The following is a 23904-nucleotide window of genomic DNA, read 5'->3' as shown; positions in this document are numbered from 1 at the left end:
CATTTTACCGAGCGAGGCTTGGTTACCTGGTAATGTATTATAGGCTACCCCCAAGTAGGCCTATTAGATAATTGTTTGAAGAACCGTACGTGGGGCGCCTGGGGTGCCTTGTCACACGAGTGACTAATTTCTAACAAGATAGACTATGACCCACATATTTCGACTCAGTTTCTAAAAATAAAAAAACGCAGTCAGTCTACTATTGACCCCTCTACCTCACAGAACCAACGAAATAGGCCAAAGTACTCACTTCCTTGCGCATTCAGCCGTGGCACTAGTATGCTGACCTACCTGTACTGGCAGCCGTGACTCAAGCGTGATTCATGTAACACATTACGTGAAAATAGCCACGGTTCGTATGACTTCATATAAAACTTGAAATCTTTGCACGGAACACCAGTCACCATTTCTTTCTAGATTTGTATTTTTTTGGCCTCTACGGTAAGTAGATATAATAGACACTTTAATACTTGCAGTAAAACTTCAATCATAAAACTGACAATCTGTGTATTTAGGTTTAGAGTGTAGTTGTTGATAATTATCTTACCTTGTCCAAAATGATAAGCACATTTAAGCAGATAAACTACGGGTTATATGTACCGATTAACAGTTTCTCAATATTAGATTAGTTTTGACGGAATTTTTTTTTTAAATAAACGTAATTGTTTCTATAGAAAATGAATGAAATACAGACTAAAACAGTCTTTTCTTACTATAAAAAATGGATGAAATAGTGAACTCTAAAAGCAGACCGAGTCCGAATACTTTGGTAATATATAATTTATGACTATTTACTTAGTGACTTCGTTCTGAATAGACAAGCCTGTGTCTTGCTAGCGATTGAGATAGCCTGTGTCTTGCTAGTGATTGAGATAGCCTGTGTCTTGCTAGTGATTGAAATTAGATAGTCTGGATTTAGCTGGGGATTAAAAGTAGCTGGGTATGTTTTTAAAATTACTTTCGAATGTTTAAAGTATGCCCAGTGCGTTCTTTTGTAGACCTGTGTGTGTGTGTGTGTGTGTGTAAAAGGGGAGTGTGTGGGAGAAGGTTTCCGTGCTGTCTTTAGGCACTCATCAAACTTAGCTCGAATCGGGATTGGAGCTCGAACCCCCTTGCTAGGTGGCCAATGGGTTAATGCCCCTCAGCCACAGAAAGCCTATATTTTATATATATATATATATATATATATATATATATATATATATATATAAATGTTAGTATAAACTTTGTTGGAATGTGCATTAAATGTACAATCTAGTCACTGTTTAGCATTACCCAGTGATTCTGGTTGAAATAAAGTGCTATAGGTGCTTGGCACATCGTACTAATCATAGTCTTCATAGGGAATGAAGTTTTAAAAAAATTTATAAGTTATTGCATATATTTCAATACCTGCTTATTTTATTTTCCCTAAACATCCATCCATCCTTCCATCCATCCATCCCAGTGGCACTGCAGCCCAAGGGGGGCTCTGACTTGCTCAGCACATCCCTCCATTCAGATCTCTCCTGAGCCTTTCGTCTCCACGCCCGAGCTGTTTTAGATCTGCCTCCACATCAGGACGTCATCATCTTCTTTTTTGAAGTAACGTCTGTATTATATAAGATAAGATAAGATGAATCCATCTTATTTGTGGCACAATGCGTTATTTTCCGGAAACACAAATGATTTTTTTGCTCACATTTATTTTTATTTGTTAATAAATATGTCATCTAGTAGCACTGGATAGAACCACATGGAGAAAGCGAGCATAAAAGAAGGGTCTCGGATTGCAGATGTCATACACAACAGAAGCAGAAAGAAGGGTGAAAATGCAACGGCGCCTGGTGATTATATATGCCCAACCTGCGATCGCAGCTGTGTATCAAGTATTGGCCTCTTTAGTCACACAAGAAGTTGCAAAGATAAAAGATCGTCTCTCGAGACGTAAAATGCCACACAAAAAAAAAAATATGTCATATACAATTCTTTTTTCTCAGATTCTGTTTTTTTTTAAATAAATAAATATAACGACAAAATCCAAATTTTGGCTTTCAGGTCGCTATGAAAGAATGGAATCCTTTAAAGTCTCAAGCAGGATTCTGAAGAAGACCTTAACAAGAGCCTTGTCCACTACACCAGACTTCCAGCCCAAACCATTTGAAGCCATTCCGGGTCCTAAAGGATGCTACCAGTGGCCAGTCGTTGGAACTCTTCTTTTGTTCAAACCTTTCTGTAAGAAAACATCGCTTATATCAACTCACTTCATCTGTCTGTATGTGATTGTGAAGTCTCTAGTTCTGTCTGTCAATCTTGTGCACGTTTGTAAAATGTTTTGTAAAATGTTTTACATTTCGGATGTTCCTTCAGAGTTGAAGATAGTTTACTTCCTAGTCCAAACCTCCCGCAGGACGACGGGGAATGGGAGCGGGCAGGGTTTGAACCCTCGACCGTCGATAAATCCGAACGACAGTCCAGCGCGCAAACCGCACGACCAGGCAGCCATACATATATTTCTCCCACTTCCCATTCTTGGATCCAATTAAAACTTTGCATAATTGTCAATGACCACGCATACATCAAACACACAATTAACCAATTAGTTAATCCATAAATTAAATAAAATTAATTACATGACGACGGACTCCAAATAATTGATGCAATTTCACTCAAAGTGAGCGAAATTTTTATAGATGTATTTATTATTATTTTTTTAATAAATTCCTTGTCACATTTAACCCACTAGTTGCTGCAAGTGTGGGGTGGTGGTGGTGGTGAGGGGGGAGGGGAGAGACTACATGGGGAACACGAAAACGGGGGTGGCCAACCTTTTGCTACCGTGCCATATTTTATTTCACTTTAAATAGGCCACACAAACGTGTACCTCCATTTAGTCCTTTAAAGTAATTTGGTCATATTTGACAGTTAATTACCTCCCCCCTTTATAATCCTTTACAAGCTAGTGTGGCGTAATGATGCAGTTGTAGAGGAAATGATTTTCCACAAAAACAAAATAAACTTTTTACTTACATTATGGATAATTCTGAAGGTGGTCATTTAAAATAATGATTTCAAAATTCTAATAACATGAACATTGTTACCTGTTTTAAAATGTAAAAAATTCACATACAGGCAAGATAAAATCAAATCTTTTAGATAAGAAATAAAATTTTGTACACATTAAATCGGGAATATTGGAAATTAATGTCATAACTCAGCGGTTTTCAGCCTTTGAGGCTCGGCGACCCCTTTTTACACCCCCCCACTCTGCCACGACCCCCTCCCCCGCACATACATACAGCAACAGAAGAATAGACAATATCAATCCATTTTTCGATGGTCTTCCGCGACCCCTGGCTAATCGTCAGTCGCGACCCACAGGTTGAGAACCCCTGTCATAACTGAAAGCCTTATCCAGTCTCTTAAGACTTGTTCCCGAAAGTTTAATAAAACCACAGAGACTCGGTTCCAATAGACTAGATCAGAGGTTCTCAACCTGTGGGTCGCGATCCCCTTGGGGGTTGATTGACGATTTGCCAGGGGTCGACTAAGACCGTCGATAAATGGATTGTTTTTGTCAATTCTTCAATTGCTGTGTAAGTGTGGATGTGTGGGGGTTGCGGAAGAGTGGGGGTTGTAAAGAGCGGTCGCCGAGCTTAAAAGGTTGAGAACCGCTTGACTAGATGGTATAGCCTGGCGGCGACGTGCCCCATGACATCCATGTAGGGCATTGTATAGAGTCCCTAGGCCTGAAAGTGCTGGGTACCGCTGCTCGAGAGCATCACTGTTTCTCAGGTTCCACCGATCGGAGCATAGGACGGCAACCTCCACAGCCTCTTTCGAACTGGTGCCAATGATTTTAGTTCTTCTAGAAAAGTGTGACGCCAAGTTATACGTTGACGGCCTTGCTGTTGCTGTCCTCTTTTTCAGCTTCCATGTTATGGCTGACCTGTGGTCAACAGGTTTCGTCTTGTCTAAGGAAGTGTCCCGCGAATCTCATACGAGGTTCAGTCACCATTTCACTATGTGGTTGAGTGCCTGTGCAAGAAAGGATTTCTCTATTGGTGACATGATCTGCATGTTTATTCCCTCGATCCTTCAGAAGTCATTGCTGTTGAGCCCCGTTTAAACTTCAACCTTTATGGATTGCGTCACGTTTCGAGAAGTCGATGATGGTACTGAGGAGGTGAATGTTGGATAACTAGTAAAGAAAAGTTCCCCTTTCAGACCTTGATCCTGACCTATAGGGCAGATGATGTAAAGGTCATCTGTTTCTGTGGCCTTCGGTTAACGAGGGTGTCACATAGCCTGCACAATGACCAACCGCCTTTACTTTTCCCCAGCTAATGTCAGGTACCCATTAGATTAGGGTGGACTCAAAGGCGCCCCAAAGATCCGGAAATTAAAAGTCCCAGTCTTCACCAAGATTCAAACCCGGGACCCCCGGTTTGGAAGCCAAGTGCTTTACCACTCAGCCACCGCGCATCCACGCTGGTTAAGTAACACTCTTATAATTGAATACTTTATAAAGTTTAGTCCAAATATGCTATACACTGTACATGACGCAGAGTATGCTTTTAAAAATACATAATTGTTTATGCTTCAATTCAGCGAATTACACACCAGAGACATTCCACAAACTACTGGACGACATGTTTGATAAGTATGGCCCAATCATCAAACTGCGCCTGGGGGCCCCGCACGTGATCGTCTCAGACCCCGAAGATTTCCAGACGGTCTTCAGGAATGAAGGGAAGTTTCCAGTGCGCACTCCCATCTCTCTGATCACAGCCCTCAGCAAGAGAACTGGACTCAAAGACTCCATGCCGAATTTGTGAGTAGATTATGTTAGTATGTTGAGGCTGGACATTAACTAGAATCATGATAGAATGTACTTACAGTGAGTATCACTAGAGAAATAGTCCCGAAAAGTTGGCAATGAGGAAATCTCAGCCTCGCTCTGGCAAAAACGCAACCTTTATGGGGTTTCCGGTGTGCCGTTAAAGTTTTTTTTTTTTTTTACGTAATATGAATGTTTGGGCCATTTTTCAGCACTACCAGAATATATAGCCTATTTTTTTTTTAGCTCTTTGTAGCTTTTATTTAGTTGGCGGCAGTGAAGCGTCCTTGACCTTGTTTAGTTTATCATGACAATCTCCAATACAGATTAATGCTTTCCAAAAGTTTTTTTTTTTTACGTAATATGAATGTTTGGGCATTTTTCAGCACTACCAGAATATATAGCCTATTTTTTTTTTAGCTCTTTGTAGCTTTTATTTAGTTGGCGGCAGTGAAGCGTCCTTGACCTTGTTTAGTTTATCATGACAATCTCCAATACAGATTAATGCTTTCCAAAAGTTTTTTTTTTTTACGTAATATGAATGTTTGGGCATTTTTCAGCACTACCAGAATATATAGCCTTTTTTTTTTTAGCTCTTTGTAGCTTTTATTTAGTTGGCGGCAGTGAAGCGTCCTTGACCTTGTTTAGTTTATCATGACAATCTCCAATACAGATTAATGCTTTCCAAAAGTTGTTTTTTTTTTACGTAATATGAATGTTTGGGCATTTTTCAGCACTACCAGAATATATAGCCTTTTTTTTTTAGCTCTTTGTAGCTTTTATTTAGTTGGCGGCAGTGAAGCGTCCTTGACCTTGTTTAGTTTATCGTGAAAATCTCCAATTCAGAATAATGCTTTCCAAACGTCTTTTTTTAGTTCTTTCTTATCAGGAGAAATATGGACGCTCTATATCAGCGATTCTCAACCTTTTATGCTCAGAGACCCCCTTTTTACAATCCCCCACTCTGCCGCGACCCGGCCCCCCACACACACATATACTGCAATAGAGGAATAGACAATAACAATCCATATTTTTGATGGTCTTAGGCGACCCCTGGAAATCGTCAATCGACCCCCTAGGGGGTCACGACCCACAGGTTGAGAACCCCTGCTCTATATGCATTTAAGATATTCATCTTTGTGTGATATAGGCTGCCTCTATGTCTTCCTAAGGTGGCACTTTTACTATGTTTTAAACCCCTCTCCGGAAAACATGGCAGTTTCGGATACTATTATTAATTATAGCCGTAGCCTACACTAGGCCGAGTTTCTGGACTTCACTGGTTCGCACTGGTCGAGAGGCTAAGTACGCTTGAACTTGGCTTGTCTTGGCTACATAGAAGGGGGCTCGAGGTTCGACACCCGACTCGGGCAGAGTTGTGTTTACTGAGCGCCTAAAGGCAGCACAGAAAACATACTCCTAGATAACCCCTCCCCCTACTGGTCCACAAATGAGATTGGACCAAAAGCGCTCTGAGCATGCTATAAGCGACGAAAATATCGCTATATAAAAGCTATAATAATAATAATAATAATAATTATAACACAATAAACTTGTTTAAAGTATGAACATTGCGCTAAGCAAAAGCAACTTATAAAAATATTTCCAAATCGCACACATTTACTATCGTTAAACTAGATCTAGCAAAAATTAATTAATGATTGATTCAAAATAATCAATTCAATTACATTTAAAATGTTTTTTTTTTAAATTTAACTTGTTGATACATGTTTGAAACTCTTAGAAGAAACAAATTTTTTTTTAAATAGGATAACGTACTATATGACTTCCTGATCCTGATTATGTTGTTTGTTTTTTATAAAATATCTGGTATGATTTATTAGCTTTAGATCTTGATCTACCTAGGACTTTGTGAAATCAAATCATTGATTAAAATAAAGGAGTTGTGTGAAATCAAATCATTGATTAAAATAAAGGAGTTGGCAAATACTTTGGCTTCGCTACGCTTCATTTCTCTGAACAGCATTGAGTTGAAGGCGGGCCTGATGATTCCTTTGGATTTGAATTGGAGTTTTCTACATTGAATGTCACGCCAAAACGACAATTTTGTCTATTTTTCTGGAGATTTTCATGACTTTTCAGGAGAATTAGAATTAGCGCGTGGCCTACTAAAGTGCAGTGGCCTAAGGCCGGCCCTGCGCACAGGGCATCGTTGCCCCCCCCCTCACCCCGTTTCTACGCCTCTGCTCTTGTTTCATGAGTACAATAGTTTAAACTCATATTAACATTCTCAGGAAAGGTCAGGAATGGCACACGCTTCGATCACCTCTCAATCGACATCTTCTGAAGGCGGACTCAGCACTGCACTACTTAGAACAACAGAACCAAGTGGCGGAGGAGTTTGCTAAGATTTTGGCGGAGCAAAACATGAATCCTGAGGATTTGGCGGAACTATTTTTTCGTTTCGCAGCAGAAAGTAAGTGCAACTTTTCGTAACGTGCATGCGTCCAAGTGCGTGCTGAGGGCGTGTTTGTACGTGTGCAAGTATGCAGGCAAGACCTGTGACCTATTTTTGTAGTTTACTTATGTGATTTGAACGTAGGCCTTTTGTAAGTAAAGTTCCCTTTTCAGGCCTTGCGATTTTTAGGGCAGATAATATAAAGGACATATAGAAATAAGAGAGATAATAAATAACAGAAATGAAGTTTAGGATGTATGACTGGAAGGCATACACCGCTAGGCTACCTATCAAGAGGGCACGTATTCACGTCTCAATCTGAATTGTTTTTTCTAAACGCCAAAAGGTCCTCAAAAAAGATTGGATCACATCGTTATTAAGCAATAAAAATGCGCTATATAATTATAAAGCAATTCCAAATTAAAATTACCCTAAAATTTAAAGTTTAAACAAGTTTTCAAGTGAGATAAAAGACCACTATATAGATCCAGTCAGGCAGGAAACACTAATAAATCAGTCAATTTAACTATTAGGTAACAGCTGGCCTCCTTCAGTCGTAGAGCGACCATGGTTCACCTCGAACAACCCCCCCCCCCATGAGGCTGTGGAGAGACACTCCCTTCCACAAATATCGCAGGTTAAGGTGGCTTTCGCTTTTTGTGGTCTGATTGTAGCGAGGTTAGCCTTTTAAAACTTAAGATAATTCTTCAAATATCCAAAGTCACCAACTAACTATTCTAAAAACTCTTTAGGTATCGCTTTGGTCACATTCAACAGGAGGCTAGGCTTCTTCAGTCTGGATATTGACGATGAATCCAAACAGTTCCTCCAGGCCAGTCGAGACGGTATCAAACTGATTTACTATTCACAAAGTGGCAAGTCTATCGCTCACACATGGTACAGAAACCAAACCTACAGAGAGTATGAAAAGGTAGCTCTTATAACAAGGAGGTGAGAAAACATTAGACAGCTTTATACTTTTCTAACAGAAAAAAATTCTGAGGTTTATCTTATAAGGTAAATTACTGAAATATTTTATTTTTTTTTACATCCGGTATTGCTCTACTCTTCCAAAAGTCTCTAGATCTAGTTTTCCTTTGTTCAAACAAGACCATACGTAATAGAAGGCCTCAACACTGATCTGCAACGTCACAACCTGTGGGCAGTTTAGACCAATACATCGTTGCAACGCCGTACGGACCTGTGACCTGGCAACGAGCTGTTGTTCTAAACTGCCCACAGGTTGTGACGTTGCAGATCAGTGTTGAGGCCTTCTATTACGAATGGCCTCGGTTCAACCCCATGCCCGATAACCTCGTATTTTCACTAACTCAGGCACCCTCCGATCCACATTAAGGAGTTTTCATGACTCTACTGCTCTTTTCAATACAACACCTCTGTATTTGTATGCCTGGGTGGCTGCCTGTTCGTGCGGTTTGCGCGCTGGACTGTCGTTCAGATTTATCGATGGTCCAGGGGTTCAAACCCTGCCCGCTCCTATCCCCCGTCGTCCTTCGGGAGGTTTGGACTAGGAAGTAAATTATCTTCAACTCTGAAGGAACATCCGAAAGATGTAAAACATTTTACAAACAAACAAACATTGCCTAGTTAAACATCTTCTTTATATATTTTTTTCCCTTGAAGTCAGTCACATTATGCTGCTCTGACGTCGAACTGACCTTATCACTTACTTAAATGAAATAATTACTTGCAACTAATTTTTAAAATTCCTCTATTCATCACTTCATGTCGCACATTTGGAATGGGTCGATGGGGAAAAAACTTCTGGGTGGGTGGGCACGGTTCTCGAAAACAGCTCTATTGTCCTAGAAATTCTACGGTTGATATATATCGTTAAGAAAAAGAATTACTAGCTCGTTGGTCACACTGGGGAAACTCCAGTTTGACCTATATAATTTTACAGAGTATAAAAAGTTAACTTAAATTTGGTTAGAGGACTCGAAAATATATATCTTGAACAGTCTTCGGGTATTTCCGCATGAAGGCCTTATTAATTACAGAGTTTTAAAAAATAATTTTTCAGGAACATTATACGGGGGGGGGGGGGAGAGAACGGGGCTGGGTAACATTTTTAATATAACATTCTTAGTTATGAAGAGCAAAATAATCGATCTATAAGTAGTGTAAAGGACAATGATGTATCGTCTTTTTTTTAGAGAATTTTTTAAAATTGTATTTTTCTTGTTCATACCAAAAAGTATTCGACGTATACCCAACGATTTCATTTAAACATTTTACTCCTGCAGCTATGGCTCGTATTTGTTTTGTAAATGTATAACATAGCATTTCAAATGTGACTGTATTTCTCAAGATTTGCCTGGAAACATCTGGAGATTGCCAGAGAGGAAAACAGAAGGAGAGAAAAAGAAGGGACTTTAAACACAGAGGAACCGAACCTCCTCCTGTCGTTAACCAAGGAGAGTTCGCTATCTGATGACGACATTAGCAACATAATGTCCAGCCTGTACAGTGCCGCCACGGACTCTGTAAGTTGAATCCGTACACAATATGAGAGTTTATGAAACGTGTACACGATAAGAGAATTTATGAAACATGTACACAATAAGAGAATTTATGAAACATGTACACAATAAGAGAATTTATGAAACATGTACACAATAAGAGAATTTATGAAACATGTACACAATAAGAGAATTTATGGGACTTGTACACAGTATGAGAGTTTATGAAACATGCACACGAAAAATGTACACAATATGAGAGTTGAGGAAACGTGTACACAATATTTAATTTATTACTCATTACTACCAAACGCGTAGCTAGTGTGGGGTAGAGGAGGGGGTCCAAATTTGAAAATCCATCTGGGCCCCCACTGAGGTCAACCCTCCCCCCCGATCCAAATCCCTATTTACGCCCCTGATTATTACTCTTTATTAATAACTTAAAGCTTACAAATTCATTGCTTTAGGCATCTGACTTCTTTACTTGCTTTTTAATCAACATTTTGCCTGGGGCTAGTCTTCAGGTCAGTGTTTCTCAAACTATGTGGTACTGTTGTGTAGGTAGAAATTCTCTGAATGCTCTTTAAAATTTCAGACGGCGAAAAATCTTCAAGTTTTATTTTACAACTTGGCCAAAAACCCGGACAAGCAGGAAGCGTTAAGAAAGGAGATACACTCTGTGCTCGGAGCTAGTGGTCCACTGACAGCTGCAGCACTTTCACAGATGTCCTATTTGAAAGCTTGTGTTAAAGAGTCTTTTAGGTAGGCAGGCAAGCTCTAGCTCAGCGGTTCTCAACCTTTTAAGCTCGGCGACCCCTTTTTACAATCTCCCACTCTGCCGCAAACCCCCCCCCCCCCAAGCACACACAACAATAGAAGAATAGACAATAACAATCCTTATTTTTGATGGTCTTAGGCGACCCCTGATAAATCGTCAATCGACCCTCCAAGGGGGGGTCGCGATCCACAGGTTGAGAACCCCTGCTCTAGCTAGTCAAAATTTCCCCACTTCCATTGTTTTTCAACTAGCTAACCTTTAACCTATAACCTGAGAGTCTGAGACCAAAGACAAAAGTTAACTACAATTGAAAAAAAAAGCTACCCGGTAAGGTCATTTTTGAGCTATCATTGTTGATTTTTCACGATTAACTCAACAATGTCAAGGACGCTTAACTGAAATTCAAAATGTAAATATCTATGTTTGGTTAACCTTGATTCCCCAAGCACTTTTACTTTGGGTAGTGGTTGGGCTATGGTCTTTGTGGTGAGTATTATGGTCCACACGCATCATTTTTCAAACTAGTTCATTCATTGCCTACTGAGGATGATGTTTAATAGGAATTATATTTTTGCATTTATGTATTACCTTTTATCAGCTACGACCTAATAGTACCTGATGTATTATTTTTGGTTATTTTATTGAGGTTATATTATTAGTTGGAGGCGCGGTGGTTGAGTGGTAAAGTGCTTGGCTTCTGAACCGGGGACCCCGGGTTCGAATCCTGATGAAGACTGGGATTTGTAATTTCGGTATCTTTGGACGCCCCTGAGTCCACCTAGCTCTAATGGGTACCTGATATAAGTTGGGGAAAAGTAAAGGCGGTTGGTCGTTGTGCTGGCCACATGACACCCTTGTTAACCGTAGGCCTCAGAATCAGATGACCTTTACATCAAATGCCCTTATAGACCAGAAGATCTGAAAGAGAAACTTTATTGTTTTAAATTTGTATCATTAGTTCCGGAATGGTCATGAAAATGGTACAATAAAGGTTTAGTAAATGTCTGACTGTAGATTGGAAAACTTTCAAAGTGCTGTTTTAGTTAAAGAAAAGTTCTTTCGTTACAGACTTAACTATCCAGTCGTGAGCGGACCAATGAGAATTTTATCCACGGATGTTATTTTAAGTAACTATACTGTCCCTGCAGGGGTAAGTATAAATGTATTCTCCATTTCAATTGCACAGATGTCTATTTACCTCCCTTTTCCATTTCTGGTGTACGCTATTGTCATTGGAAATTTTATTTTCATAAATTAATTTCTGGTGAGTTATCGAATATCCTAATTAGGGTAAAATGTATGCATTGTTTCCCCTTGCCCACACAGGTTGGAAGATACACGAAATAATAATTCATTCAAACCTTCCAGAAATACCGCTGCACCGGAGTGTTACGGTCGACTCTTCTATTGACCATTGTTTATTATTCGACTGGTGAGGCATCTGGCTTGTCACTAGTGGTTTTATCTGAAGATACTTGACGACATAGATCCAATACAAACACAGGGGCTTATCACTAGTGGTTTTATCTGAAGATACTTGACGATATAGATTCAATACAAACACAGGGGGTTATCACTAGTGGTTTTATCTGAAGATACTTGACGATATAGATTCAATACAAACACAGGGGGTTATCACTAGTGGTTTTATCTGAAGATACTTGACGATATAGATTCAATACAAACACAGGCGCTTATCACTCGTGGTTTTATCTGAAGATACTTGACGATATAGATTCAATACAAACACAGGGGCTTATCACTAGTGGTTTTATCTGAAGATACTTGACGATATAGATTCAATACAAACACAGGGGCTTATCACTAGTGGTTTTATCTGAAGATACTTGACGATATAGATTCAATACAAACACAAGGGCTTATCACTAGTGGTTTTATCTGAAGATACGTGACGATATAGATTCAATACAAACACATGAGTTTGACAATGAAATGCACATGTATTCCTAATGAAAATCACTCAAAACATAAACATGCTGATGTTAGTTTTACAGTGCGTCGTTGGACAAGGTATTCTAGCCCAAGAAAGTTTTTGTTCCAACTAAATTAATTGGATCTCAAAATTCGAACGTATAACATATAACTATAAGAAACCAAAGTGTACATTCACACCAGACTCAATCATAATTTACATGTGACAAAGTTTATATCAGATTGTTCTTATTTAATGATTTGATTGCCAGCGGAACAAAGAGTGTTCGTGTCTGTCTGTCTTTGCTATCGGTGTCTTGTATCTTTTGCGATGATACAATCACAAAGTCCTGACACAAAGGGTGATTCTTTTTTTCGAGGATCTTATTAGCTTTTTTATAGATGTTTGTCTCAAACAACTGCCCAAATGGGGCTTGAGATTTATAACAAACATCCCACTTCTGGACCTACTTTTTTATAACGGGACCTAAACGGGGAAGGACCTAAGAATTTTTACCTTTACCTATCCCTTAGTCTGTTGGACCGTTGGGGCACCATGCAAGATCCGTCAAATACAGCTATCCATAGGCTGACCTCCCCTTGACGTCTTCTCCCCCCCCCCCCCCCACCCTGTCAGTCTCTATTGTATGGGCTAACAGTTGTCTCCCCACTGCCCCCCTTGTACAGATAAATTACTTTTGCTACCTGGGATGTTTCTAACCGCTAACAAGGGCAGTAACACGGAGAGATGAAAGTAAAGAACATAGTCTCGCAAATATTAAATATCAAATCTTAAAATAGAATTGTTGAACGGTTTCAAAATTAATGAAACATTCTTTCCGAAATTGTTTACTTGATCAAGAAGTTTTGAACATTGTATACACACACACACTAAAGCTTTTATATAGCGCTACTTTCATGCTTATAGCATGCTCAGAGCGCTTTGGTCCAATCTCATTTGTGGACCAGTGGGGGGGAGGGGGTATCTAGGAATTGGTTTTCCGTGCTGCCTTTAGGCGCTCAGTAAACACAACTCTGCCCGAGCCGGGTATCGAACCTCGAGCCCCCTTCTAGGTAGCCAAGCCAAGCTAAGTTAGCCGCACTTAGCCTCTCGACCACGCTTCCCACATATATATAAAAAGAAAAGATTATTGAAAATACTTAGTATTACCTTCTAATATGAAAGACAGCAAGGCATCAGGGGCTGGAAGTGGGCAGGGTTCAAACCATAGTCACGACAGCCCGAACAGCCAAAGCAGACAACCGTTAACTTGATGCTTACATCTACCCCTGAAAGCTTATTCTCGTTTATGTGGCTACTCCCTAGACAACCATCATGATGGCCAACTCTCGAGCCGTCAAGACTCACTTCGAAGAGACGGACCAATTCATGCCTGAAAGATGGCTCAGGACCAGTGAATCGAGGAAACATGACGTCACAAGTCACTTTGTCGCTCTCCCCTTCGGTCACGGGCCAAGAAATTGTATAGGGCGACGTTTTGCTGAGCAGGAAATTTATCTGGCAGCTTCTAAGGTAACATATGATACAATTAATGACAATACTAATAATAATTATTATTATTATCTTATCTTATATAATAATAACAGTGGGAACTATAAAAGGAACTACGATGAATGTTGTTTCTCTTTGACAAAACACGACCCTGTAACGCCAGTTTACGCCAGAGAATGAATACTCGTTCGGTTCTAACATAACAATAATAACAATGATTATAATAATAAAAATAATAATAATAAAATATGGGAACCTAGGCTTGGAGATTAAGCGTTTATGGAAGTTTTATCTAAAATAACAATATACTCCATTGTCATATCAACCGAGGGAATAATAACAGCCACCATAGAAGTTAACTAAAATAACAGAATACTTTTTGCGGATCGTGATTCTTCTAGCCAGCTTTATTGCTGCTGAGCTGTGAGCTCTTTTGCAGACTGTGCCAAGGAAAAAATGTGTGCTGTTTTCTTCAGTTGTTCAGCGCTGCCGTACAGGGTGTTGGTTATGTTGGGCTGTAGTGGAAGTAGGGTCTGCCTAAGGTGGATTAGGAAGGGGCATTCAAAGAGGATATGGTTTACGGTTTCATAAGGGTGGGCGCAGTGTCTGCGAAGGGGGAGTTTGTGTGGAGTTTATTTTGTTCGGATGGTAATTTAATAGAGGTGTGTGTCCTGTTCTTAGTTGGAAAATTGTAGATTGTTCTTTGCGGGGGAGGAAGTTAATACTGTCCAGTTTGTTAGGTATATTCATTTCTTTGTACATGGCTCTGCCTGTGTTTCCTGATGCCCATCGGTTGAGCCACTCCTCTTTGTGATTGTTGACTAGCATTGAGCTTAGGGTGAGGTAGTTAACAGGTCTATCTGGTTGTTCCATAGATGAACCTGCCTTTGATAGCATATCTGCCTTTTCATTTCCCATGATGCCAATGTGTCAAGGAATCTACTGTAGTGTGATATTGATATTTAATTTTGATATCATCTGATGGATTATCACAATTAGTGTTGCCAATTCTCTTGGGCTGTTTGAGGTGTTGCTGTTAAGTGCTTGCAGAGTGGATTGGGAGTCTGTAAAGACAACAATATCTGATGGAGATTGCACTCCTTCATATAATTTGTTTACCACTGTATGCAGTGTTATGGTAGCGGATCGCGATAGAATTGACTCTGGAGGAAATACGAAAATCGCTTTTAAACGCACTTTTAGTTGGATTGCTTTATATGTGAATGTCTGAGTTCGAATCCTGATTTAGACTCTAAAAGTAAAGTAAAGTAAAGTTCCCCTTTCAGACCTTGCGATCTATAGGGCAGATGATGTTGAGGTCATCTGTTTCTTTGGCCAACGGTTAACGAGCAGGGTGTCATGTGGCCAACACAGATGGGAGGACTCAAGACGCCACAAAAATCCCGAAATATAAAATCCCAGTCTTCACCGAGATTCGAACCCAGGTTCGTAAGCCAAGCACCTAACCACTCAGCCACCGCGATCCGACTCCGATATAAAGAACACACAAAAATCTCGTATAGTTACTTTTTTGAAGTCTCACCAACGGCATCTATCCATGATAATATGAAGCAATAAAAACATCAAATAATTAAACAAATAAATTGTTGATGCATTCATAGATAGAATCTTGAAGTTCTCGGACATTCACACTAGATATCTAATTTACATAACTTTTTAAAAAAAATTATATATAAACTTTGAGTTTAATCTTCATATATTGATTTGTATTTCTCTCAAAGGTAATTCAAAATCTGAAGATCGATCTTGATAAAGAATCCTGGGACACCAGCTTTATTTATAAACTCTTTATTGAACCTGAGAAACCTCTGAGATTCAGGTTCACAAAGATCAACTCAAGCTAGTCCACAACCTACGTCCACTCAAAAAAAAAAAAGAAAGGTTACATATGAAAATGTAATGAGCAAAACAAATAGTGGATCTGTGAATATCTCTAGAAATCCCTCTTGAAAAGCCAAAATGTACAAACAAAAATCCAGATGTTATAGAGACAGAAACTGGGAAGCGCAGATATTTTACAATATGCCAACAAAAATTCAGGTTTCTTTTATCTGAAAGTTACATTTGAATTGCCGCGGAGTTTCTCGATTTCACTATTTTGGAACATTCTAGGCCATAGTTATCTCTTGTTTTAATTCTATTTTGATTCTTTTTTGTTTGTATAGATTTCGTTTTTTTTTCTTTTAGAATGTTTATTTTCTCCTAAACAATGTTTCTTTTATGAAATTAGTAAAATATATTTTAAAGCCTAAGTCATTATTTATTTTTTGTTCTGTTATTTTTACTTTTTTTTTGGGGGGGGAGGGGGGGGGGGGGCGGGAGGGGGGGACTGCGGTGTATAGGGAGGATGTTGGCCCTCCCATGCATTCGTTAGTTCAATCTATAACATTTATGAAATGTTGGTGTTAGCTCTTTTTATAACATTTTTTTTTTAAATATGTTCTTTTTGGTGTTGTTGGTCTAGTTTTGCTGATATTTTGTTCTTCAGTTTGTTATTTACTGCCTGTAGTGTTCAGCAAGGCTGGTTTTGTATTCTAATAATTCTAATCCTTGGATCGAGCAGAGTTGTGTCTACTGCGCCTAAAGGCAGATAACCCCTCCCCCCCCACACACACACCAACCGGCCCACAAATCAGATAGCGCTCGATAGCGACCATTGCTGACTGTCTCGATGGTTCATACCCTGTCAGCGGGGCCGGTCTTAGGCTACTGCAAGCTATGCGGCCGCAGTGGGCCCCGCACTTTCATAGGCCCCGCGCGATGCGAATTCTAGATGTAAATTATTAAATTAAACCATTTAACTTATTATTAAAGGGTTCCTGGAATTCTCCTAAAATTAAAAAAAAATATTAGAAAAGTCATGAAAATCTCCTGAAATTATTAAAATCTTCTGAAAACAGATGCAGATCTCCTTAAAACAGACAAAATTGTCATTTCGGGGTGTCATTTAATATGGAAAAGCCAATCCTACTCACTAGTCGATTTTAAATCTAAAATGCAAATCTGAATGTTTATCTTCTTTTTGTTGGAAAACTACTATATACTGTAGATGGCTCGTAAAGTTAATTTGACACTGATTTTGTACTTAGTAAAGTATAAATAAAATGCAAACACGAATTTATTTTCTAATACAAAATCTTATTTTTCCCTTATTATCATTATCACAACCCAAATTAGGCCCCGCGCAATCCGTTTCGCATAGGGCCCCACAACCTGTAGGACCGGCCCTGCCTGTCAGCTGCCCCCCCCCCCCCCCGTCCTTCGCGACGTTAGGACAAGGAAGTAAAGGTAAATTATCTTCAACTCTGAAGGAACATCCGAAACATGTTCAGCATGAGCCCCCCTTTGATAGGTAGCCGAGTCAAGTTCGGCGTTCACGAATCCCACTATTGTTCAGACATTTCGTATATATTCCCAATAAATCAACACTACGAGACTTTGAAAATATAACAAATTTAAATAATGGCCAGTGGACAAAGTTATATTTTATTTCTTATTATTTGTAATAAATTTTGTTGATAATTTTTAAGCTTTTGGTTAAATGAATGTTATTATGTACAATGTACAGTACAAATATGTGTACAATCTGTCCTTATTTCGTTGTGAAAGAGGCAGACTGCAAATCTGAAGAGAACATAAGATACAAAAGAGAGGGGGCGGGGGCGTTCCACGTCCAGTCGTTTATCCCCAGATAACATTGATTGTCTTAGTTTACAGAACTGGGTTGACCATGTCGAAAAGGAATGCGAGCAAGTGGTTTTAAGTAACACTAGACAGAGAGTCCATTTCTAATAAAATAAGTAACCAAGCAGATCTTGGAAGACAAAATAAAACAAACTTACGAGAGTATTAAAAAGTAGTAAGTAAAGATTTGAAAAATTGAATGGTTCGCTTCTCTTATAAAGCAGAAGACTGCGAAAAGAGAACCTAAACAGTTTTGTCAGTGTGATGTGTGGCAAAATATGTAGGTCACAGCTAGGACAGCGTAGCTACGAGAAATACTGTACTTGTTAATCTTCGGACACTTAGACTAAGGTCCTCACGTGCCGTTCTCTCTACAAGATCTTTCATGGGAGACTTCCATAGTAAAGTTTCCCTTTCAGACCTTGTGATCTATAGGCCAGATGATGTAAAGGTCATCTGTTTCTGTGGCCTACGGTTACGAGGGTGTCATGTGGCCAGCACAAAGACCAACCGCCCTTACTTTTCCCCCAACTCATGCCAGGTACCTGTGACGAACACACTTGCCGGGGATTATATGATCAAACTTGATAACTCAATGAAGTGAAGAAACATCTTTGTATTTTCTTCCAAGCTTCATAGAATATGATCCTGTTTAATGAAACCTTACTATAATAATAATGTAATTGTGATTAACAGATTTACCGGGGATTATATTATCAAACTTAACAATTCAATGAAATGAAGAAAGAAACATCTCTCTGCATTTTCTTAAAACTTCCTTAATAATACTTCTTCAACTTTCACATAAAATTAACTTCTCAACTTAACAACAACTTGACATGATACTTCATAAATAACACTTAAAGATACATGAAACTTTCACTTAGTAAAACTTCAACTTCAACTAATAAAACTTTAATTAATGGACTCGCTATTATTACAAAACTTATAACCATTACTAATCGGGGACTAAGCGAGGACCAGTCTAACTGACTTTCCTTTAATTCCCTTTCTTAATCGTACATTCCAGAATCATGGAAACTTCTCCCCTAATTATTTTAGTAACTTTGACCTTCTAGAAGATGACGTGTGCTATTTTTTCCCCTTAACCTCTTTCTTTGATTGGATACCTAAAATTAACTTGTTTACGCTGGACACTTGCACTGGTTTGACCTCGCTTCTAGAAACTGGTCGAAATAGGTCACAGACTCGACTCGTGACAGTACCCATTAGAGTTGAGTGGACTCAGAGGCGCACAAAGATCACGAAATTAAAAATCCCAGTCTTCACCAGGATTCGAACCCACAGCTCAGCCACCGCGCCAACTTACTAGTAATTTACCGAATTTATTCATTTTCATAAAAAAAAATCATTTTGTGTACTGTGTACATACCATTGTAGGTATTTTAAAAACGTTATAACAGACTTTTTCTCTTGATGCGTCTTCGACAGCTTCCAAGCTGGTGCTGACAGATTTTAGGCAGTGGCGTAGCAAGGTACCCGAAGGCCCGGGTTCAAGAATATAATATGTTGGTGCCCCCCTCCCGTAACACAAATTTAGTGAGTGCCAAAAAAAATCAAGTAGTTTGTATATTTAACAAAAAGTCATTCCAATGCAGCTAGTTATAAATCGGCTTTATACAAGTACAAAGAATCATTCCCAGGGACTTATGTGGGCTTCAATTGGTCATGAGCCATGGGCCCAAAATGCAATGAAACACTTGCCATGGTTGTTACGTGGGCCCCTAATGGTCTTGGGCCCGGCTTCATTGAACCCCTTCGCCCCATGGATGCTACGCCACTGATTTTAGGTCTTCTCTCAGGTCTTCTGAGAAGGCGCGACGCCATGTTAGAAGTGGACGGCCTTGCTTTGCTTTCCTTTTTTTCGGCTTCCATTTGATAGTCGGACATTGGTCAGCGTTTTATAGCCTTGACCCAGAGGATATGTCCCGCGAATTTCAAACGGCTTTCATTCAGTCACTATTTCACCCAGGGGACACTTGCCCATAAAGGAGAGGACTCAGCCATCGCTGTTAAGCGAAGTTTAGAAAAAAAATGTCTTTATTTAATGTTAGCGAAAATGCGTTGGCGATGTTTTATTACGCTCACATCTGCAATATTTTAAGTTTCAATATCACTGCCTGGTTATGGCAATCTTCATAGAATCCTAAATGCTGCTGGTATTGCCCGGTAAAGACATTGGTAAAAAAAATAAAATAAACATTTTTTACAAGTTTGAGAAAAACATTCACAAGAAAGCTAAAATATTTAGAAACAAATCTCCCTTTGGGTCAGGATTTTGTGATCTTTCATCACAATAGAGATTATAAGACACCAATAGCAAAGACAAAAACTTTAGTTCCTCTGGCAATGAAAATTCAACTATTTGATAGAAACATTTCACGTCTGGTGTGAATGTATATCTATAGTTATAATGTTTTGTTTGGTTTAATGCACAAATTGTAAGACACATTTCCTTATGGGTAATAAAGATGATTATTACAAAGTTTATATCAACTCACTCTGTCTGTCTCTCTTTCTGTCTGTTTGACACTGTGTGTGTGTGTGTGTCTGTCTGGCCAATAAGTTTGTACACGTTATTTCTCTAACAACCAATTTCGATCAAGGTAAAAATTTCTTTTACCTGAATCAATTAAAAACAAGGTTACAAAGACAGTTTGTGTGGAAAGACAAACTAAAGGTCGGCCCCCGAAGTGGTCCATCCAGGCAGGAAAAAGGGCAGGTTTCAATATTTTCGGAAGGAATATCATAGTGGAATTCTATCAAAGGCAAATGACAGAGAAGAATGGAGAGGTAAGGTTGACAGATCATGTGTGGTGCCCCAAAGGTCCAGCAGACCAGGGGATAGGTGAAAGTGAATGTGAGGTTTGATGTGAACCTTGCCTAACTGATGTCTTATAATGAGTATCTAATTGATCTAATTGTTTTGTAAAGGGTCAGTCTCTTATTCAAAAGCTCAAGGATGAAAATACAACATTTCCTTTAAAAAAAAAATTCTTGTAGTTTTTGTTCTGTGTTTTAGAATTACCAATGCTAACATGCCATGCGATAATTATGAAAAGCTACTTATTTATTGTTGTTTAAAATTATATCCAACGTTTTTGCATAGTAAATATTTGTTCTCTTTTTTTTTAAAGTTAACTTTTTTTTTTGGGTAAGTGTAGTATTTAATATGATAGAACTTACATAACAGCAATACGATTGTATAAAATCCTTTTTTTTTAATCAAAAATCTAAAACTATTTGCATAAATTTGTTAAAAAATGGTAAATAGTTATCTACCTTACTAAAAAGCCTTCAGCGTTTGTTACTATTAATAGTGAATAGTTGTAACAATGGTGTATTTTTATGAAAAAAACAAAACAACAAAAACAATTAGTTAAATATATAAGGCTTGTCTTCGAGTCCGAAGATTAGTGAGGTAATATTGGTAATAAATTACTTTGTTCGGTATCTCAAACAGGGGAAAGAAATAGTACATAACTGAAGTGTTGGTATAAGCTGAATTAGTCCCCTTTATAGGTGGCTGTCTCTGGCTTATTACAAATTTAATTACATGACTGATCCAAACTAACTGATACTCTTAATTAAAGCTTTGTTTTAAAAAACAACAACACTATCTTTTTGTATTTTGCTAATTATTATTATTATGATGATGATGTTAGAAAAGAACGAGTATTCATTCTCTGGCGCTGCCAGGGTCGAGTTTCGTAAAAGGGAAACAAAATTCCGTATAGTTCCTTTATCAGTTTCCACCGATGAGTTTTCTGGTGCTGTGGCGGGTCTGCAGCAGTTCCGCCCGTTGGCAGACGACGAGAATGTTCCTTGAGGGTATCCGTGTGGTCAGCCGTTATTATCCCCTCTTTTGATATAACAATGGGGAATACTGTTGTTTTAGATAACTTTTATGATTATCATTCTTCTTCTTAATATTATATAATGGCACATTCCTCGTCCCATATGCTAGGACAAATTTGTACAAATACTCATTCTTTCCTAGTGCTATTAGAGCATGGAAATGGTTGCCTAAGCTAGCCAGGAAAACCAGTGACTTGAAAGAATTTAAGTCATTGGTTAATTTGCATGACTAAATGCATGACGCGTAGGACGTAATCATCTTCTTTTTTGAAGTAACGTCTGTATTATGTAAGAAAAGATAAGATAACGTTTGCTTCTTTCTTAGCATACCTCTGACACCAAATGTAACAGAATCAGAATGTGATAAACGAATGAGGAATTCACGAGAGATCATATTAATGAAGAGGCCGGATGCCTAATTACGGACATACGAATAGTTTGTACACAATATAAATAATATACAAGCCGAGTTCGTGGGTACAAAGCTGTCCTACATTATGTTCCATGAATTTCGAACAGAACAACTCAAAATTTCGAAGACTCATTTCTCCATTGACTGTCACTGTAGTAACAGGTGTCCAAATATAAAAAAAACAACAACTCAACAATCAAAACTAAATTTATAATCTTTGTGCTCTAACTAAAAATGAAGTAAATTATTACCAAATTTCAATTTAAAGTTACTCCAACCAGCTTTCACCACCACTCTTATCAATTAAACTGTCCCTCACTCTGTCTGTCTTACCAATTGTCTAGCCTCTAATGAATTAAAACAGTTCACATTACATGTACATTAAATAGAACTAGTCGACCGGCGGCGTAGCATACGCCGCTATTTTGCAGGGCCGGCCTTAAGGCCACTGCAACCTATGCGACCGCAGTGGGCCCCGCACTTTCATAGGACCCGCGCTAATTCTAGGCGTATAAATTATTAAATTAAACCAAATTATAACTTATAACAGATTTCCTGCGGCCTCCTATCGATTTACCAGGAGCTCATGGAAATCTATTGAAATTGCAAAATATACGAAAAAGTCCTGGAAATCTCCGGAAATTATTCAAAATCTTTTGAAAACTCATACGAATCTCATGAAATATATACACAAAAATTGTCATTTTGGGATGTCATTCAATATGGAAAAATCCAATCCTAAGTAAAAGTAAAAATGGTATTATGCATTACCCGTAATTGTGTAATCTGGTGAAAGAAGCTTCTCGCGCCTCAAACTAATGAAGAATTACTTGAGGTCAACAATTCTCGTAGCTAGATTGAAACATTTGATAATTCTTGCTACTAAGCGTGATCTATGTAGGAAACAGAATTCTTAGGATATACTGTATGACTTCGCTACACGCAAGGCTCGTAAAGTAATTATGTACGTAGTAAAGAATGAATAAAATGCAAAGATGAATTTATTTTCTAATACAAACTCTTAATTTTCACTTATAATCCGTTTCCCTACCCAAACATGGCCCCGCGAAATCCGTTTTGCATAGGGCTCCACAATGGTTAAGTCCGGCCCTGCTATTTAGTGACGAGTTAATACTACTTGTTCTCTCCCCTGCCCCCTCTCTTTTTCTTTTTTTTTTCCGCCTCTTAAATTACTTAGGGTAACTCTAGTCCGTCAGACTTTCCTTTACGTGGTGTCCAAACTCTTGAGCCATGAAGAGGATTATATATATAGATTTAAAAAATTCTGACCTCAATATAGGTACAATTGGGTTAGTGACAATGATATAGTAGCTTTAAAAATATGCGACCCTTGACTTAGTATGCACAAACAATATAAGCATATTTAAACACAAAAATAGTGGTTTATTATATAGTTGATTTGAACAACTGTATTTGCCATGAATGGTGATGTGAATTTAAAAGTGGTTACCGTTTTATATATATGCTCATAATAGGTTAAACACAATACACACCATATTTTAATACATACCAACTGCCTCGATGGATTAACCTAATAGAACATTTGCGGTTACGCGATTTGATGGCATTCATGGACACGTTCTCTGTACCCAATACCTGCTATCAACTTTAAACAACGCTTAACTGCGACATACAATACAATATAATAAATCTTAGGACAGTTTCTTTCTCTGTAACTGATTGTGTGTTGTGTAACTGATTGTGTGTTGTTTGTGTGTTGTTTAACGGATAGTGTATTGTTTGTGTGTTGTGTAGCTGACTGCGTGTTGTGTAACTGATTGTGTGTTGTTTGTGTGTTGTGTAACTGTTTGTGTGTTGTGTAGCTGATCGTGTGTTGTTTAACGAATTGTGTGTTGTTTGTGTGTTGTGTAGCTGACTGCGTGTTGTGTAGCTGATTGTGTGTTGTATAACTGACTGCGTGTTGTTTGTGTGTTGTGTAAATG

The 23904-nt window shown here is 38.5% G+C and overlaps 1 protein-coding gene across 1 annotated transcript; it reads left to right on the top strand.

Annotated features, from left to right (window-relative positions):
- Nucleotide 1: 1 nt before the first annotated feature.
- LOC106057863 (cytochrome P450 CYP12A2-like) lies at nucleotides 2-16224 on the top strand. The gene is made up of 10 exons (XM_056033244.1): nucleotides 2-441; nucleotides 2038-2214; nucleotides 4591-4813; nucleotides 7075-7256; nucleotides 7991-8189; nucleotides 9571-9745; nucleotides 10317-10483; nucleotides 11568-11649; nucleotides 13759-13965; nucleotides 15687-16224. The coding sequence occupies exons 2-10, from the start codon at nucleotides 2052-2054 to the stop codon at nucleotides 15807-15809; spliced, it is 1521 nt and encodes a 506-aa protein (XP_055889219.1). The 5' UTR covers nucleotides 2-441; nucleotides 2038-2051; the 3' UTR covers nucleotides 15810-16224.
- The last annotated feature ends 7680 nt before the right edge of the window (nucleotides 16225-23904 follow it).

The sequence above is a fragment of the Biomphalaria glabrata genome, chromosome 6 (genome assembly GCF_947242115.1).
Source record: "Biomphalaria glabrata chromosome 6, xgBioGlab47.1, whole genome shotgun sequence".
NCBI lineage: Eukaryota > Metazoa > Mollusca > Gastropoda > Planorbidae > Biomphalaria > Biomphalaria glabrata.
This window is presented reverse-complemented; position numbering and strand designations above follow the sequence as displayed.

Excerpts from the sequence above, each read along its gene's own strand:
- LOC106057863 (XM_056033244.1), top strand. The coding sequence starts at position 2,052 with ATGGAATCCTTTAAAGTCTCAAGCAGGATTCTGAAGAAGACCTTAACA. Across the intron at positions 9,746-10,316 it reads ACAGTGCCGCCACGGACTCT|ACGGCGAAAAATCTTCAAGT; the intron begins GTAAGTTGAATC and ends TTAAAATTTCAG. Across the intron at positions 10,484-11,567 it reads TGTGTTAAAGAGTCTTTTAG|ACTTAACTATCCAGTCGTGA; the intron begins GTAGGCAGGCAA and ends CTTTCGTTACAG.